The sequence below is a fragment of the Protopterus annectens genome, chromosome 2.part1 (assembly GCF_019279795.1).
Source record: "Protopterus annectens isolate FY-2018-M chromosome 2.part1, PAN1.0, whole genome shotgun sequence".
Taxonomy (NCBI): domain Eukaryota; kingdom Metazoa; phylum Chordata; order Ceratodontiformes; family Protopteridae; genus Protopterus; species Protopterus annectens.
The window spans coordinates 1,804,337,277-1,804,357,105 of NC_056729.1; the positions used below are offsets into that span (position 1 = coordinate 1,804,337,277).

At 40.3% G+C, this 19,829-nt stretch overlaps 1 protein-coding gene across 1 annotated transcript in view; it reads right to left on the bottom strand.

Annotated features, from left to right (window-relative positions):
- LOC122795041 (tyrosine-protein kinase STYK1-like) overlaps nt 1-19,829 on the bottom strand; it is a 689,604-nt gene that overhangs the window by 259,072 nt on the left and 410,703 nt on the right. The window contains exon 5 of the mRNA XM_044063619.1: nt 9,552-9,635. Coding sequence (XP_043919554.1) covers nt 9,552-9,635 — 84 coding nt within the window. The remainder of the gene's footprint in view (nt 1-9,551; nt 9,636-19,829) is intronic.

The window sequence follows — 19,829 nt, forward strand, 5'->3', positions numbered from 1 at the left end:
GCAGAGCACCTCGCTGGCCTTGTTCAAGAGAAATCTTGACCAATGGATGGGAGATCGCAGATATACCCCAGGGATTACCTCGGTGTCACTGCTCGACAGAGGCACAGCAAAAAAATAATAATAGTTCCCCACACTAAAGGGGTGGCGTAAACCACAAAACTATGGGCTAGGCTTGTAAATGCCCTCGGGCAGATAGCCTAGTATGAACCTATGAACCTATGATCATTTAACAGAGGCCATTGCACCTGGTAAGCTTGCTGTTTCAGCAGCTCATGTTCTGGCTGTGATAAAGGGCACATACTGATAAAATGTTGGGTTAGGGAGGGTCACCCTGGAGCTTGTCAGGTCACAAGTTAAATCCCTCATTTTTCTCTCAGATTCATAAGAAAAGGCTTAGCAGAGTGGTACCTCAGTGATGGGCAGCTGGGGGTGCAATTCCCAAGGCTGATCAGTGTAGATAGGGTCTCCCATTCATCCATAAGGGCAGAGGTTTTGTCCCGCTTATTGCATATATAGCCAGATAGGTCAACTGCAAATCAACTTGTTGATGGCGTTAATTTTTTTGTTGTCATTCGCCTCAGTCTCATGTAAGAATTTGAAGCCCACTCTTGACAAGGAGAAAATGGTCAGGGAGGTGCTAAGAGAGTTCAATGCAAGTTTAGTTTTGGGTCCCTCCTCATTCCTTCCATTTCCTAAATATAGGGCATCCATTTAGGACTGGTCCCCAAAAAGTGGCCTGGGGAATTTCGCTCAATAAATCACCTCTGCATCCCACAGGAGTCCTCTGTCAACAATGATATTTAAGAACAAGCATTCAACCTGCAATATTCTTTGTTAGATTATGCCATTAAGAAAATCTCAAACCCATGGTTAGTGAAACTGGAGGTCAAGTCAGCCTTCTAGTTTCTACTAATCAGAAAGGAGGCATGATCTCTCTTGGCCATGCACGTGGGCTTTTGCAGTGGCATAGTCAGTTTGAGACCCTCAGCACTGCTCTTCAATGGTGTGACAACAGAGAATACCCTTTCCAATCTACGGTACACTACCTCAATTTCTTAGTGGTGGGGAGGGTGCTGGGGTCTGTGGGGGTAAAGTCTGGGCTGCAAGAGTTCATCGGCTTATGCCAAAAGCTGGGGTCCCACGGCTCAAGATAAGATTGTTGGTCCAGTAAGAAAATCTAAAATTTTTTTTTTGGACTGAAAGATGAAACAATGGAGATCATTTTCCACTTACTGATGGGCAAATTACAATTAAACAGGGTAATATTGAAGTTTTTTCAGTAGGATAAAGTTAAAGTTTGAAAGATTATGGAGCTCTTGGATCTGCTTAAATTTTGCTTGCTGGGCAGTTTCCCCCAGACAGAGCTTTTACCAGGTCAATTGCCAATGTTTCAAGCAAACAAAAGCACCACTGGGATCAGTGCATCAGCTGGGGTCAAACTACAATGGGGCACCTTTGTGGCAGAGTGAATGATTAATGTCCTAGACACTGAAGCTTTACAGAAGTACAGCTGGTAATTTGGGATTGAAGGCCTTTTTGTCAGGGCAGGTGTTTTAGTCACTTTGGCCAGCTTCTTAGCCTGCTGACTGCAAGAAAGACAACCTGCCTTGAACTTTGGAAGGATCACTTTGCTAATTGATTTTCTGCTCTGATAACCAAGTTTTGTCAGAGAACTTCAAATCCCAGTGGGTTCAGTCAGTCTTGAGGGCCTTAGCCTTGCAGTTTATGAATTTAATCTTTCCTTCAAAGGTATGCGTGCTCCAGGGAAGAACAAGACAGCAGATGCTTTTTCATGTTTACAGATACCTCTGTTCTGTACACTAGCTCCAACGGCTCAAAAAGATCTCAAAGTAATGAGAGTTTTGGTCAGCAGCTCAGGGTGAACAGTTCAGGGTAAACAAAAAAGTCATATGTTGCCTTTTTTTTAACTTTTCAGAATTTCAGGGCTGAGCTGTCTTTTGTAAGAAAGGTTTGTTTCCCGCTGGATGCCCATGGTATTGTGTACAGATGCCCAAGGAATGAGACAGCAAGCACCATAGGCATTCACCTGGCAGTCCTTAGCATATGACAAATTACTTCATATTTCAGATTTTATGAAAGACTGGGTGAAGGGCTGGGAAAAACATTTGGGTACCAGCAGGGACTCCCTTTCAGGTTAACCAGGAAAAAAAATCTTATCTTTAATTTTGATGGAGGTGCACTCCCTAGCTGGATTTTAGGGTACCTGTTTTTGGACAGCCACATTTTTGTACTTGGTTCTAGGAATGTTTAAGGTTAAGGAATATTTGTTGTCTTTAGACTGGACTCATGTAATTGAGTCGATTTCTATCTGGCTGTGCAGATCTAAAAACTGACTAGATTAATAAGGGTAAAGTGTTTATATATATATATATATATATATATATATATATATATATATATATATACATATATATATATATATATATATATATATATATATATATATATATACATACATATATATATATATATATATATATACATACATATATACATATACATACATATATATATATATATATATATATATATATATATATATACACACACACACACACACCTTATGGAACCTGGTATCCTCTCTTTTGCCTGTACTTTTTTTCTTGGTCTTCTGGTTTCTCATTTATACCTAAAGGTTTGGAATGTTGGTTACAAAAGGCGCTGATGAAACAATGGCTTCCCATTGTGGGTTTCTCTTCATAGTCTTACCACATTGTGCAGGCCTCTGACCTGGCCAAGGAATGCAGAATGGTGCAGCTTAAATGGAGGCTGGGTAGGTGGTCCTCAGCAGCCTGTTTATCATAGGTTTGTTACTCCTACTAGCTTGGTTTTCTTGGCATGAAGGAAGATGGTCATTGTAGATGACTCATCTCTTGTGCTATCATGAGAGCTTTGTTTCATGCGAATGGCTTCAATCTGTGTCCCGATTCTTCTGTATATGAAGTTATTTGGACTGGGATCCTGGGCTTGAGGATCCTCTGTTTCTTTTCAGTGGTAGAACAGGTGATGTTCCAAGGAGGGATGCTCTCTATGCTGATAGTGTATCTTAGGGGCAACAATGTTCCAAGGAGGGATGCTCTCTATGCTGATGGGCCCAAATTGTTGCCCCAAGATGCACTTAATTCCTAGAAGTTTATGATGTGACCCATGCATGAGTTGTCTAAACTGAAGAATATGCTTCCCAAAATGATTACTTGGTCAGCTGTTATCCCCAGGTTTCTTTGGTACTAGGCCATGATGCATCAACTATGGATTCTGCCAAGAAACTCAGACTTTTTTAGGTTTAAATGTTACTGAACATTGGGAATTTGCCGACAGACAACCCATTGTGGTTTGATTAAGCCAGGGTCCATCTGTCAGTTTGGTTATAACAATGTAAATTTCTCTGTACATCCAGGACTGTTTCAAATTTGTTATATTGAGCAAGTGTCCAATTTTCCTTTGCTCATATATAAAAAAATAAAATAAAATCAAGCAGTGCAGTAAGTAGGGTGTAAGGCTGTGGTGGTGCAGCAGTTTGTGTTGGCTGGAGCGCCTTCTGTGCGGAGTCTACATGTCCTCCCCGCGGTCGAGTGGACTTAAAGACATGCAGGTAGGTATGTGCGTGTGTTGGTGTGCCTTCTTTGAAGGTTGGGCACTGGGCTGGCAAGTCAACACCATAAAAATTCACCGCCAGTCATTAGTGGATCAGAGTTCCGCTGTAGCAACCCCTAACCAGGAAAAGCCGAAAGACAATTTAGTGTAGTAAGTAGGTATATTACGGTATTGTCATGCTGTAGTCAGAACGTATTTGAGTATGTAGTATATTCACATTCCTATTTAACTGAAGCTTTCTTTCATTCCAGCTTATTAAATGCTGAATTCTATTGCAATTTGTTGCCACAACATTTTAATCCATCTTAGCTGCTCCACAATACAAACTGTTATTCAGTGACTCAAGAATGGGAGGATTTTTATGTAGACCGACATGAAATGGGGAGGGGACGGGGTCAGACTGGTGCCCAGACTTATGGGCAGTTGCAGGATGATTCCCCCCCCACACCCCCCTACTTATTTCTAGGGCCAGTTGATGTGTATTTATTATTGAGGGTAGAGTGGTATACCATGCTTCTCCATGGTCACTAAATGGGTCTGGCTACTGGTGCCATACATTGTGGTGTTGATGTCATGGGCAGTCAGTGATGTATGCCATTGTACTGTTACTGCTCTTGGATTGTTTGTATATGTTGTATAAATTCTAGTCACAATGGTTTCATGCATCTTGTGAATTATTGTGGATGAGAGGTGAAACAATGCTTTACTGACCATCTTACCTGACACCCCTGGCACACTGGTTACCTCTACCCGCTTAGTTAATTATACTAAAATCTTTCCTACTGTTCTTTGCTTACTTACTTGCTTACTTTTCAAATTTAATTTTGTTTTCACTACACCTTTATATAGCAGTTTTTGTATGTAATCTCTTCTTTGCAGTTGTCCTCACTCTACTGGCCCAAGCTATGGCTGAAAAGGACCATCAGGCCAGTTTGCTTACCCAATTAAAGCATACATATTGCAGACTGTACAAGATGTACTGACACATCCCTTAAAATACAGGATTTGCAGTCAAAGTAATCTACAAAACAAAAGTATTACTGCTGTGATAATGCTGTTTCTGCACAAGTCTTGGTCTCTGTAACGAGCAGCAGATTTTGAAGGGTAAGAGGGTACTTTTCTGTTAACGGAGCAGCAGGTAAAATGTGCGGTTGCTGTCAACTCACCACGGCTTATGCGAATTTCTTATATCCAAGCCCTTTTGGGACTACCTCAATGGAAATGCATTATTGGAAAGCATGTTCAAGTGACAACGATCGATACTTTCTCAGATACTTCAATTCTGAAAATAAACTTTTTAGCTCTTATCTTTTGATCAACCCAGGTGGTCTATATGCTGCATCCCTAAAGGGATTATATTTAACAGTAAGAACTGAAAAAACATCAGGAAAGACATTACCTTCTTCCTCAATTGCAGTCAATTCCTTCTGTAGATATCCTTTCAAATATAGATTCTGTAACAGCATTGTTACAAAAGTTATGACTGACCATATTCCTAGAATAAGCACACTTATGTGTTTTTAAGTCCTGCCTGACACCATTACAATTCTTAACACAGTGACCGTTACAAAGCACATGGTGGGAAATAGGAGCACTGTATTTTTTCGCAATACATCTGTCATTTTGATCCTATTTAGAAAGTAACAGGGAATGCTTCTAAAACTGGCTGTATAAGCGACATTGCCTTGGTTGGAAATCAGTAACACTTCAACAAATGTAAAATGAAAATGATAATACAGCCAAACTAAGCAGCAGCGACTTGAGGAAAGTCAGCAGCACTGTTACAACAAAGGCCAAATTCAAAGCAGAACAGATGAATACAATAAGCAGTACTGACATGTAAGAAAATGAAAAACAGTGTGCCAATGCACCCAAAATTAAAAGCAGAAGCCAATAAGATGCACAGAGTTGATATGAACCACACATTTTGCCTGCTGCCCCCTTAACGGTTACTGTGACAACAAAGCCAAAAATAAAATCAGAAGAGCACAATAAAAAGCACTACTGACATGAGGGAAAATGAATAATAGTGTCAGAAGGGAAACCATGCTGCTAAAGCACATGCACTTTGTTAAAATTAAGTAGTAATGTTTTACTAAGCTCTGTGTCAGTTTCACTTTTTCCTTCATTTGATGATGCAAGCATCGGAAAGCATGCTTCAAAGTGTCATTACACACTGCAATTGGCTCTCTTAAATCACAATGTTTATTTTACAATAAAATTGCTAAATTTTTACCTGTCAAATATTATATTATGCTTATTAATATGCATAAAAAGTTTTTCTTTGCAATCATTGTGCAGCTTAGCTCATTACCCAAATGTGTTTGGCCTGTTGATGCTATCTACTCAAAATGAAGTTTACAGTTGCAGTGTTCAGTGCTCTGCATGTTAAGTTTACAGTTGCAGTGTTCAGTGCTCTGCATGTTACGTAGTCACAATGTTTTAGTCTTTCCCGTAATGGTTCATAATCATGTCTGAAAAGGGTCTTCAGACCAATGTGCTTACTCTTAACAAATGTCAAGCAAGTTACACAAATGGAAATAAGGTCTGCATTATAAGGCATGCATGTGCAAATGAGCAACCAGCAAAGACACTTGTCTGCGTAACTCTGATGCTACGTGCATTAATGCACAGCACAAACAATTCAGCAATATTGTACATAGGTTTTTCATTAGTCACTTAATACTTCAGTGTCAGTGGTACAACAGGTAGTCACTTGTATTTGATTTAAAAAATCTGTGGTTCAATTCCCACACCAGGTAGATTGACTACTAATACTGCAGTGCAGTATAAGCGGAGATTCATCCTTCGGATGAGGTGTTAAACCAAGGTCCCACCTGCTTGAGTTAGTGGTAGCTCAGATGGATGAAAGATCCCACGGCACCCTGTAAAAAGAGTAGGGACGTTTCTAAATACCCCGGCCACATTTTCCTTAATAGTACAAATACCACCTTGTGTCTCGCCTAATAGGCTAACTTAGGGAAAGTTAACCTGGTCAACAAAAGATAAGCAGGAGATGGTACACTGTGTAATCATACTATGCATCATATTCTGTTTCACAGTGTGATGTAGCTTCAGGATAGAACGAATTAATGCTGTGGCTCAGCAGATCTCGCATGGCGGTATTAATTTTTACACATTTTTTTCTTCTAGCATGTGGATTTCAGTTGCTGCATAGGTTTACGTTTACAACACAAGGATTCAGTATAGACCAAGTATCTGCTGTATAGACCAAGTATTGCATGTTTCAGTCCAAATTTCTCACATTATAAGGTATAGTTTTTGTGTGTGTATCATATATAGGTGGCCATGGTGGTGCAACGGTTAGTACTGCCACCTCACAGCAAGAGGTTCTCCAGTTCGATCCTCAGCTGGGGTGCCTTGTGAGCGGAGTCTGCATGTCCTCCTTGTAGTCACATGGGTTTCCTCCGGGTGCTCCGGTTTCCTCCCAAATCCCATAGACATGCTGTAGGTGGATTGGATACTCTAAATTGGCCCTAGGTGTGAGTGCGTGCATGTGTGTGCCTTCAGTGGAAGGTTGGGCGTCGGGCTGGCAATTCGACACTGTAAAATTCCACTGCCAATCATGAGCTGACAGGTGATCCGCTGTGGTGACCCCTAAGTGGGAAAAGCCGAAAGAAGAAGATATAAAAAAAATCACACACATATACAGACACACACACACACATATATATATATATATATATATATATATATATATATATATATATACACACACACACATACACACACACAGACACACACACGTGTGTGTGTGTGTGTATGGACATGTGCGAGTACATACATGTGTATCATACAAAAAATAAGTGGTTCACACATTCTCCCATGTCACAGGTTTTTGGTTTTTTTTTTTTTTACATCCAATTTATCTTCAATTGCTTACAATATGCTACCTAACAGTGAAACTTTTTCCTTGCTTTTGTGGTCTGAATGATGGTTGCTAAAGTCTGCAGTGCTCACTGCATTTACCAATTATCAAGTAAATTGTAGTGGCCTTACAGAATGGTATATAAAAATTTAGGTGTGGAACAGGATTAAGACCTACTGTAGATTGGTGATTAACAGGGTCTAGTATACTGCAATGCAGTTTACCCAAATAGAACCTACTCATTTTCAGTAGGTAGCATATCGATATAGTTTAGGCAGGTTAAATTCTACTAGCCATGCTGTTATGTCCACATTGCATACTCTGAATTCCCTCACCAGAATCATGCACACATTTATTTCACGCACCCACTACAAACCCAAAAGGATAAGACACCACTCAAAGATTCTTAAATCTCAAATTCTCCATAAGGCAGAATACTTCGCACTTCTCTGTAGTAAAGAAACCAGTCCTGGCTCCCAGATCTCACCTACTCAGAATTCCACCCCAAACTAACACTCAGGTTCCCATCTACCATTTGCACTTCTTATTGCTGTGGCATACTAAAAAAGCTTGAATTTGACACCTCTCACTTACAGTTCCTTAGCATATTCGACATCAGTGAACCTTGTGTAAAATCAGACATTTGATACCTCTATCATCATTTCCAAGGCTACAAAATAAACGTTTAATCCAAGACCAGGATACATGACAGGAAGGGATATCCTGCTACTTATTCATGAAAGACCTAAAGCCCAAAACTGTTAAAAAAGGGAAAGAAAACCCCCCAAAGGCAATGATCCTAGGCACTCGTCAAAACCTAGTCCTCTAGGACTGACACTTTGCTTGCAGTAACTAGGTACAATATCTGTGAATACAGATAGATCATAGACTTTCAATACCATATTCAGATCACATTTAAGACTAGCAAACTTACTATGGGCAAAAAACAACTCGCCCACTTCCTAGACCCTCAAGGGGGACAGGCACTTGGGAAAGGGGCTTTTATCAGCACATGTTGAATATGGTCTCCTAATAATCTCAAATATTTCCAAAAGGAAACTAAACTGTTTAGAAACTGCTGCAAATATCTGGAGTTTCAGCTACTTAGCTGCCCCCCCCCCCCCCAAAAAAAAAATCATCACTGGTTTATCTTGAGCAAAACCAAGCAGATACCTGTTAAAGATAAAGCCTACTTATTAACCTGTAAACTAATTAAGATGAACGCCTTTCCATCGTAGTTAGCTGGTTTACACATTTCAAATTATGACCCAAGATCCCACCCCTTCAAGCCAGTCACTACATACAAGTTCCACAGCATTGATGACAAATTTCCACTGCTTGCCCCCAAACTGTGGGAGTCTCTCTCCTCCAGCCTCAAGGAATTTAACTCCTACTCAGTTATCACAGCTTTAAAAACTTCTGCTTAAAAAGGCATTCTGGAAATGCTTTATTAATGGCAAATCCATATGACCAACTGAACAGTAGGCACTATTATTCATATAACTGGATTTTTCAAACTGATCATTTATCCAGAGCAACTATTTCTACTTTCTGCATTCTCCTCTCGTTTTTAAATACTTAACACAGTCACACAGCAACACTTGTGATTGAATGGTTTATTGGAAAATAAAGTATACAAGCACTCTGTTTTATAAACGTTTATATTTTGGTCATTTGTTTTCTTTTGCAAACTGACCAAGTCTGGGGGGAAAATGCTCTACCCTGATGAACAAACATTCACAACAAATGACAAACTTATTAGCAGGGATGCCTTTAGAAGAGCAAGCAAAACTGAATGGTGCATATAATAAAAAGTTAAAGTATGGATTTAAGGAATTTAGCAGGTAGAATACATACAGTGAAGCAGTACAATAAAACATCTGCTGCACCTTGTAGACGTGTACTAAGTAAAAGATTTTTACACATCACATTTGCTGGAGTTATGCTAAATATCTTGCCTGTGTAGGCTGCGTCAAGCTAATATTCAAAGGTTGCTTCTGGTACTGCAGGGACATGTAATGTGCTCTAATGAGTAGTCTTTACTTACTAGTCCACTCGCAATTTGCAAAGCAACGTTATACAACTTCTTCTCTGTAAAGCTGTATGTGTAGTCAGCAGAGCTTGTATCAACCTATAAAAGAAAAAAAATTGGCATAAATGTCCCAGAATTCCAATCAAACTTCACCGATTTCAACTTATTCCACAACAGATTAGGCTACTGTGCTACAAAAGCAACATGTAAAAATGATGAAATATCCTTGTCTGTGTTAAAAAACACAAATGTTGTGAATTTCTGTTCGATGATCTTTCTCTCATCTTTCTCAAACTCTTATTTGGAAGGTCAGCGATAAACTGATTAGAACAAATAAGTCTAAGTACTAAATGGATTATTTTAATCCACTGAAGAATTAATATTTGCAGGGTACCAAAACCTAATCGTACCATAAAATTGTATATAACACATGGTTTATTTTAACCTTGTATAAATATGGATTATGTACATTTTTTTTTTTTTTTACAAAAAATTAAGTAATTTGCTGGAACTTTTCTGCCTAAGCCTCCACTGAAATCGGTTCTGCCCTTCTGGAATTCCCAGTAAAAATAAATTAATAGCAAAGCAATAAAAATTAACTATAATTGCTGGTAGTATTTCTTGCCACTACACCATCTTTTCTCATAAAATTACTAATTTTAGATAGAGCAAAGAAAAACTGAACCAAATCAAAGTTATGGATGCAGTGAAGGAATTATAATTATGCAGTTGTTTCCTAGATTTAACATGCTAAGCAATGATACCATATATATGATAAGAAGCAAATCAATTCTGTGTGGTTTCAACTTCATTCGCTGCATTTGGCACTTGCATTTCTGTCCAAGAACCACTTCATATGTGTATTTCAGCAACATACAGACTTGTGCAAGATGTGGCTATGGTGAGCAGTCCACTCATGGAGGAAAAGAAAGATCCACGACAAGAAAATTTTAACTGAAGGTGGGCAGCAGCTGGTGATTGATGCCACACTCACCTTTTCTATTGCAAGCTTTGGACTTTTTTGCCTCCTACTACCATCAAAAAAATATTAGCATGTATAGGTTCATAGGTTCATACTAGGCTATCTGCCCAAGCAGGCATAAGCTTCCCCTAGCATAGTTATGTGGCTTTCCCGCCACCCTTTTGTCAAACTATAAAAATATCATTTCTGTGCCTCTGTCAAGCAGTGACACTGAAGTAATCCCTGGGTATATCTGGTATATCTCATCATCTCCCATCCATTGGTCAAGATTCCTCTTGGTCAAGGCCAGCGAGGTGCATGTACTCGGCTGGGTTTTTTTTTTTTCACTCACAAGGGTCTCTAGGTGATGAATCTCTGTCCCTCCAGCTTTTCTATTTATAACAGGCTTAAGGGTTTAAGTCTCTCGCCCTTGTGGTTTCTGAGTATATTCTAGATTTGAGGTTGAGCATATTCTATATAAATCTGGGTTTGACATGCCCTTATATGTCAGGCACAGGTCACCTGGAGAGCAAGCCTGATGAGAGACTTTGGTTTCACAAACAAGCTTGTATTTTGACTTCATCACACACAAATTTTATTGTACAGTGTGTGTGTGCTCAAGAAAACATTTTATTTATTTTTTTTTTTGGCCTCCGAAAGACATGCGTGAATGGGCGTGCTGGCAACTTGCCACCATAAAAGATCTACTGCCAATCATTAGCAGACCTGAGTTCCACTGTGGTGACCCCTAACCAGGAAAAGCAGAAAAGATAAACAATTTTTTTTTTTTTTTTTTTTTACAGGCCTCTTTCTGAGGTACCATGCATACCAACATTTGATAAGATAACAAATTGTCCATTTCCATTTTGGTCATAACCAGACAATATAACTTTCTTAAAACACTACCCATACAACTCATGGAAAACAGCCAGTCATGCTACAGACTTGGCCATCAACTGCTCAACCCTCACCCACAGCACAAAACCACAGTCCTAATATTTACATAGACACCACCAAAGCTTCTTGAAAATACAGGTCTTAGATCTGACTAGCACCAGAGCACCTCATTTCCAAACTGCAGTCACGAACAGCTACCATTTTTCCTCATGTGCACTATCATTTATACACAAATATACTTTGGTATGTGTTCCGAAGTAGTCCATTCGTCCTGCTTTAAAAATATAAAATCATCCCAGTCTTTATGGCTTTTAGACAATTACAATCTCCTTACTTATCTACAACCCCTAAGGCATTTAATAACCTTCAAAGTCAACAAAAACATTTTAGCCCCTAGCAAAATGGACCCAGTCATTCCTGCAAGTCTTACCAGATTATAGCCAAGCAACCATCCCATAAGCTATTTAAACTATGGATCAATTCATTCGAATACAAGATTAATACCTTTACATTCAGCTATGTGACCCAACCTTCATCCTTTAAACAAAACAGAAACAAACTTAATTACCTTACCACTCAAAAAAATTGCAGAAACTCAAGATCAACATCTACTAAGAGAACTCCTCCAACATTTCCATCTGAAATTAATAAGCCAATTCCACATATTAAATTAACTATCTAAATAGAATGATACTGCTCAGACAAGCTCCACGTGGGTTTACAGAGTGGTCCTAGCAGCAAGGAACTACGACTAAAAGCACTTTCTGGATTTTTGTTTGTTTGCTTAATTGAACTGTGGAGGCTCCCACTAAAGTGTGCTAGCCTGTGTAACTGACTTATCACTGTCTCTGCATTTTCTGTGTAATTTCGCAAAAAAAAAAAAAAAAAATAATAATCTTTCCTTTTTTTTCCTGCCTTTTTTAGAGTTTTATAACAGGCATTGCTGTGGCTGAGCTCTCTCAATTCAGTAATTGGCAAGACAGGTCCAGGGAGGAGGAGGTAACCACACACCACAAACCCAGTCTCTCACATGGAACTATCACAACCGTACCACACAACACAAAAACACAACAAAAGAGGCCGGATTAAATGATTAAAAAAACAACAAAACAACAAAAGCAAGACACAGTGAAGAACTTCTCAAAAGCAACCACACTCTTTAAGACTGAGAGATGGCCTTTCCAAGGCCCCTGGGCCAACCACAACCAACCAACCAGAACTGCCTTGCAAAATGCCTTCTATGGGCACCTTCAAGAATGCATGGATCATGCAATCCCAAATAAAACAAGAGAACCATTCCCCCATTCCCCAAGGGCCGGTCTGGTGGACCCCAGCCATAAACAAACTTTTACAACTTTTAGAAGGAGGAAGCTAATACATGACAGAATTGATACTCCAGCGGACACAAACATCCTTCCAGAGAGGCATGAAGAAACGACGGTGGTGCCAGGAGCCATGCATGGCCTTAAGCGCCAAAATGCCAAAAATACCCTTTGGGGGAAAAACAAGGTACGACAAATTACCCATAAATGGTGTAATCCACGGTACGGAAGGGGTAATCAGGGTTCCAGGGACCCAGGGGGATGACAGTACTCTAACCTCATGTGACACACACCACATTGCCAAAGTGGTTAGAAGACCCCATATTGCTCCACCTTATTATGAGAGGTTTCACATCTAGATCAAGAGAGTGGTCTGTGTTCTGTACCTTTCTCTTTAGAGGCCCATGATTGAGTACAATGCCCCATTTGGGATCACACTCACCCCGACACCCGTAGCAGTTGAGTTCCTCCCAAAGAGGATAAACCAAGAGGATAAAGGGTCTTAAACATATGTTGAATGCAACGCCACTGAAGAGGTGATCTGTGCCAATTATAACTTATATAATATATACATATATTTATATATGGATTCTCTCCTTTTGGTCAAGTCCATGTTAGTTAATTGGAAACGCAGTGTGCATTTCCACCTCCTAACATTTTAATTGACTGAAAGAGTTTTAAACAGCCAGGATCATGGAATAGTGTGGTAAAATGAGTTTTCCTTTTTTCCAGTATTGTGTAACCTTGGAGTTAGTACATGTACATATGTACAGATGTATGCTGGCAGTCCATCTGGTTAAATATATGAAATATAAAATGTTGCGTTTATAGGCTTACAATATAATTTTGAGTATTAACATCTTTTTGCAGCAAACTGGTACAGTGGGGAGTGAGAATTTGCCTTTTCCCTTTGTCGTTCAATCTCACAGTTTGGAGTGTACAATTAAGCAGGGGGTTGCCCCCTGCACAATTTTTTTTTTTTTTTGCATTTCAGTCTTGTGTACATACACACACCCTCACACCACACGCACAACCTGTACATACATTTATTACATATACATAAATAAAAGAGAGTATATCCTTCTCTCTCACAAGGTTTGTTCCTCTACAAAAAAAGTTAAAAATAAATTTCTCATCTTCAAACTACATCTGAGCAGTTTGATTAAATTTTCAATTTGTGATTGATGCAGTGGAGGCTACAAGTTCCATTTCTTGCTGGTATCAGTGGCTAGTTGGTGGGACCTGAAAGAGGAAAAATACAAAAAAAAAAAAAATAACTTGCAAAACATTCAGATGATACAGGGAAAATTCTGATATAGTCCTAATGTATTGTCTTATAACCAAATAAAATACAAGAGAACGTTTTTGAATAACTTTCAGCTATTCCACAACATAGTTGTCCAGTAATTCTAAGTATGAGTGAAGCTTTCTACCTTATAGGTTTCATGGGTAGGTACTAGGCTATCTGCCCAAATACATTTATAAGCCTAGCCAGAATGTGTTGACTTTCGCTACCCCTTAGATTAGTTCCCTGTGCCTCTGTCCAGCACAGCCACTGAAGTGATCCCCGAGATAAACTTAAGTTTCCCATCCACTTGTCAAGGTTTCTTTTGAAGAGTGTTAGCGAGCTCTGCCTAATGTAGATTGGGATCTTGTTCCAAAGCATGGGAAGTCTCTGGGACAGGAATCTATCCCTCCAGCATGTCCTATTTGTTGTTGTGGTAAGGTTTAGATCACTAGAGCATGTAGTTCGAGGGGATAAGGTTTTCTTTAGGTGGAGCATGTCCAATTCTGGGTTGGACATGGCCTTGTATGTCAGGCAGAGATCACCTCTGAGTAGGCGGTATGCAACAGAGTACAGCTGTAGTTTCTTCAGTTGAGCTGCATAGGGCATCTGTTTGAAGCCAGTGATGCTTTTGGTGAGGTACTTATGTGGTCTTTCCAGCTGTTGCAGGTGTCTTGTAAGGTACATCCCAAATGGGGCATTGTACCCTATGATGGGTCTGATGAGTAGAGGGGCACAATGACCTCTTTTGATCTGGATGCAAACCCTTTTGTGATTAGATGGACCACGTAGAAGGATTTTCTAACCACTTTGGCAATGTGATTTTCAAAGGTGAGATTACTATCTACTTGGGTCCCCAGATCCCTTATTACGTCTTCTGTATTTAGGGGACTACCACTTATGTGGTAGTTTGTGGGTACTTGTTTTTTCCAAAGGGGATGACTATGCACTTTTTGGCATTTAGCTTGAGGCCATGATTTTGACACCAGGTATCTGTCTCAGTGAGACCCTTTTGGAGGATGTCTGTCAGTCGGAGAGTCAATTATAGCCCCTAGTTTGCAGTCATCTGCGAACTTGGGTCAGCCACACTCCTCCTGTGCTTGCCTGTACCTCTGAGAAGTATATGCCGAACAGGAGGGGTCCTTGGACTGAACCCTGGGGAATGCCACTAGTAACCGGTTTAGAGTTGGACCTAGCTCCGCAACTGTCACCATGTGGATTCTGTCCATGAGCCAGTTGGCAACCCATCTTGTGACATAGGGGTTTATGTTCAGGCTGGTGAGCTTGTCTATAATACCAGAATGGGGAATGGTGTTGAAGGCCTTAGTGAGGTCTAGGTAGGCTGTGCCTTTCCCTCATCTATAGCCTTGGTAACTGTCTCAAAGAAGTCCACCAGGTTTAGGAGGCATGATCTGCCCTTAAAGCCGAACTTTGTAGGGTCCAGTGTTTGGAGGTTCCCAATGTCTCTGTTAATGAGTTCCATGATTATGCGCTCCATAGCCTTGCAGACCAAGCTGGTCAGGCTTACAGGGCGATAGTTCCCGAGGTCTGTTGTGGCTCCACCTTTGTGGAGTGGAATAACCATTGCTGTGCACCACTCTATGGGTACATAGCCTGTGGAGAGGCCGAGTTTGAACAGTGTGTTTAGGTGAGGGGGTTAGTCTTTGAACTCATGTAGGACGCAGCCTGGGACACCATCCGGTCCCACTGATGCTGTGTTTTTTGCTTTGAAGAGGGCCGTTTTAACCTGAGTGTATGTGATTTCAGGGGCTCTACATTCTTCTGGTATGGTTATGGGCCCTTTTGGGGGGGTGAGAGGGGGGTGAAGTTTGAGTTGAACCTGTCTGCCAAGATGCTGGCGATATCTGTCGATTCAGTATATTTTGTGCCATTCTGCACCAACTCCAAGCAGATCTGAGCATTGCCACTTAGAATCTTGACATAGCTAAAGAATGCCTTGTGGTTATCTTTGGTGTCCTTGGAAATTTTTCTTTCAAAGCTTGCCTTGGCTGATTTTATGAGGGATCGTAGTTTCTTGCTGATACTGATCAGGGATGTCTTCCCTTCTTGGGATTTTACTCTTCTGTACTAGTTTCCTTCTTCTATTGTATAGCTTGTTTATGGCAGGATTCCACCAGACTGGTTTCCTTTTCCTGGAGGAGTGAGTCTTGGTTTTGCTTGGGATGGCATGATCCATCCTTTCTTGTAGGTGCCTATAGAATGCATTAGTAAAAGATTTTGCAGCTTGGACAGCATTATCCTTCAGCATGGGGGATTTGAAACTTTCCACCTCGGTCTTAAGTAACGTGAAGTTTGCTTTTGAAAAGTTTTTCATGGTGGTTTTCTTGTCCGGGGGTGGGGGCGGAATGTGGATATCCAAAGTGATTTGTTTATGGTCAGATCTAGCCAGTAAGGGGTTGACCTCCGGTGTGAACACTGGTCGCCCATGCTGGTGATGACCAAGTCCAATACATCGTCACCTCTGGTGGGAGTGTTGACCAGTTGTTCCAGGGTGTTTGAGTTTATAAATTCTAGGAAATGTTGGGCAAGGGAGTTAGTACTTGAATAGTTCTCCCAGTTAATGTTTGGGTAATTGAAATCACCCAATATTAGGGCGTTAGGACCTTTATGTTTCCCCGTGTTTCCAGAAATGCAGAATGAGGGTCCTGGGACATGGTGGGTGATCTGTAGCAAGCTACAATTTGAATTGCAGTTTTGCCAGTTAGTTGCACGTCGATGATCTCTGAAGCATTGTGCTGTGCCACTAACCTGGAGTGGTCGGTATCCTTTATTAATATGGATATGCCCCTGCCTTTTTTATTTCAGTTTAGGTTCTGTGGCCAAAATGTATGGTACGAGTTGTAGCCTGGTAGGGCTGGGGTGCTCTCTGGAGCCTTAAACCAGGTTTCTGTTACTGCACATATATCGGTTTTATCCATACAGAGGAGTGTTTTGAGTGTGTGCATTTTGAGGTTTAGACTTCTGGCACTGAGTAGCATTACCCTCAGTTTTTTGTTACTTGTGCTATTTACGGCGGTGGGTTTGTCTTTTGAGCCTTGCCTAAAAAAGTCACTATGGGGGTGGCAAGAGCCTTGGCCAGTATTCGAAAACCTAAGGGTGACAGGTGTAAGCCGTCTCTAGCGAAGCAGCGTGGCTTGTCGAGCATGTCATCTCAGGCAGACAGACACTTGATTCCCTTTGTATGACACCAGAAACTTAGCCAATTGTTGAAATTGAGAATTTTTTCTTTATACCCTGGTATCACTCTTGGTGAGGGCAGGATGCTACTCAGGGTCATACCGGCCTGGGCTATGGGATCAGAGAGTTCTTCCATGTCTCTATGTAGTCCAGGGAGGTATGGCTCAGGTCATTCACACCAACTTGGACAATGACAGTCATATTTGTACTTGTTGTGGAGTGACCCGAGTGCTTGTGTTATGTGGCAGATCCTGGCACCCGACAGGCAGCTAGTGAGTGGGACGTCAGTGTGCCTGACTATTACTAGTATGTTGGGTATGTTATTTTGCCTTAAGGGCTGTGATTGCATGGCACAAGGTTTTGTGAAGTATGTGTTTCATGGTTTGTGTTAGGGGGGGGTGGCAGTTGCTTGGATGTTTGCTTTGGAGGTCTCTGTTGGTTTTGCAGATTTTTATTTAGAGCCTCAGAGCATGTTTTCATGTATTTATGTATACCTTACTAGACTTTCCAGTAAATCTTTCAAAACCTTACACTTGGCCTTTTTATATCTTCACCTATGCATGCAGACAACCTTCATACTTATTTTCTAAAACTCTTCTGCCCATAATCAGGCTACTGACCAACATAATAAATTTGCCTCTTGGCACCAGCAATATCCAAATGGAACTTTAGCTGTCGCAGTTTTTTTTGTTTGTCTATAAAAGGGCCATTGCCACTTTAAATCCATCTACAACCCCCCCCCCCCTTTCCCCGTTTTGCATATGGGGTCAGGGTGTCACTAATAGTGAATCTAGAGCCAGGGTTTACACCACTGGGCAGCTAGCCCTGCTGCTGCAGTTCTTCCATGCCACATACTTGCTTGTACACACATACACCCACTCCATGGCCAATTTAGAGTGTGTCCAATCCACCTAACTACATACCTTTGGAATCTAGAAGGAAACATACAAACTCCAAACAGAAGGCATGGCAGCTGAGAATCGAACTGAGGGAATCTTTGTTGTGAGGCGACAATGCTTTCCACTATGCCACTGTACCACATTAAATCACTTCTCAAATTAACTGCACACCTCTTGTATCCTTATGACAGCCTGTCACAAGACAAAAAATTACCCAAACAGAACTTTTATTGCAGTCAAAAATTCACAAAGCAACTTCTAAAACAATACTTGGTCCCCAAAGGCTAGGCCCTTGCACTTTTACTATTCAGTTTCTTAATTTCTTTTCTCCAATATAAAATCATTTTATATTCATATTATCTGGTCCTCTCTAGAAATAGTCCCTCACTCCGTAACATATTTTCAGCAAAATGTACTTTGAAGCTTGGGAATGTGAGAGACATTCCAAGTTGTTTGAAGATTCTGAGAAGATATAAATGTGGTTGGTAATCCAGGCTCAGATGCCACATCTAAACTAAACCCACAATGTAGAGCTGTAAAGAATAAAAGGGCTGTGTTAAGGGGTACAGGATTCTACTTGAAATATATACTAGCATTTAAACAGCCATCAATAAACACAAACATTTATTCATTCTTATTGGGGCTCTGCTCTGATCTAGATTTAGTTTACTTAAAATTACTTATTTCTTGTAGGTCAGTCCAAACTGACCCTTTTTTAAGCCATGACCTCAGCCACAAGTCAAATGGAGCTACAGACAACTATGTATTAATCTATAAAATGTAATCATAAACCACCAAAAAGTACAGTTAATATAGAGTGTACAAAATGAACAGGAGAAAGATTAGCTTTTTTATTCAATGCATAATAATCAGAGAGAGAACACAAAATTTTTAGCTTTTATTTATGGGTTTGTCTGTTTTGTCAGAAAACCCTTTTCAGTGAAGGAGCTGAGGAAGAAACACTCCAACATACTACAAACATTTTTAAACAGACATTCAGTAATATATTATTGCTGTAATTGTGAGGGAAATAGACGTTACTAGGATGTTAAGAGTGCAAAAAAGTACTAAGAGGAGTGGTAAGAGAAAAGTTTAACTATAAGAAATAGAGGTTTATAAAGGACAGAGGATTCAGTTATGATAGGAAGTATGGATCGACGATGCAGTTACGATAAGAAGTAAGGTGAATGTATTTGGGAAAAGTAGAAGTTTAGAATAGATTGTGTTTGGTCTGTAGGTTTATTGTTGATTTTTAGATATGTAGGTGTTTTTTTTTTTAAGAGTATAGGTGTGGGGAATACTGACATGAATGAGGATGAATTTATGAGGTGGGGGTCAGTGTAGAACAGTTGTTGGGTAAGGAAGGATAGTGAAGTGAAAGTACTGATTTAATTGTTTATGGATGTAAGGCGATTAATAGTAGAGTGGTGTAATCAGTATATAGAAAGATAAGGGGAAGCCTGGACGGTAGTACAGAGAAAATGATGCAATACCAGTAATCTGATTGTAGTATATGAGACTATCACAGAGATGAAAGAGTGAGTGATGCTCATGCATGATTTAGATGTATTCTTAGGGAGGGATGGAGCTGAATAGGAGATAATACAGAGCATAGCAGTATGGAGGGAGAAAGTAGTGAAGGCATTTGGGGAGGTATAGGGAGTGGGTGTCAGAAGTGATATGTGTTTGTGGGAAGTATAACTGTAGAGTAATGTGGGTTGGCTGGGAATT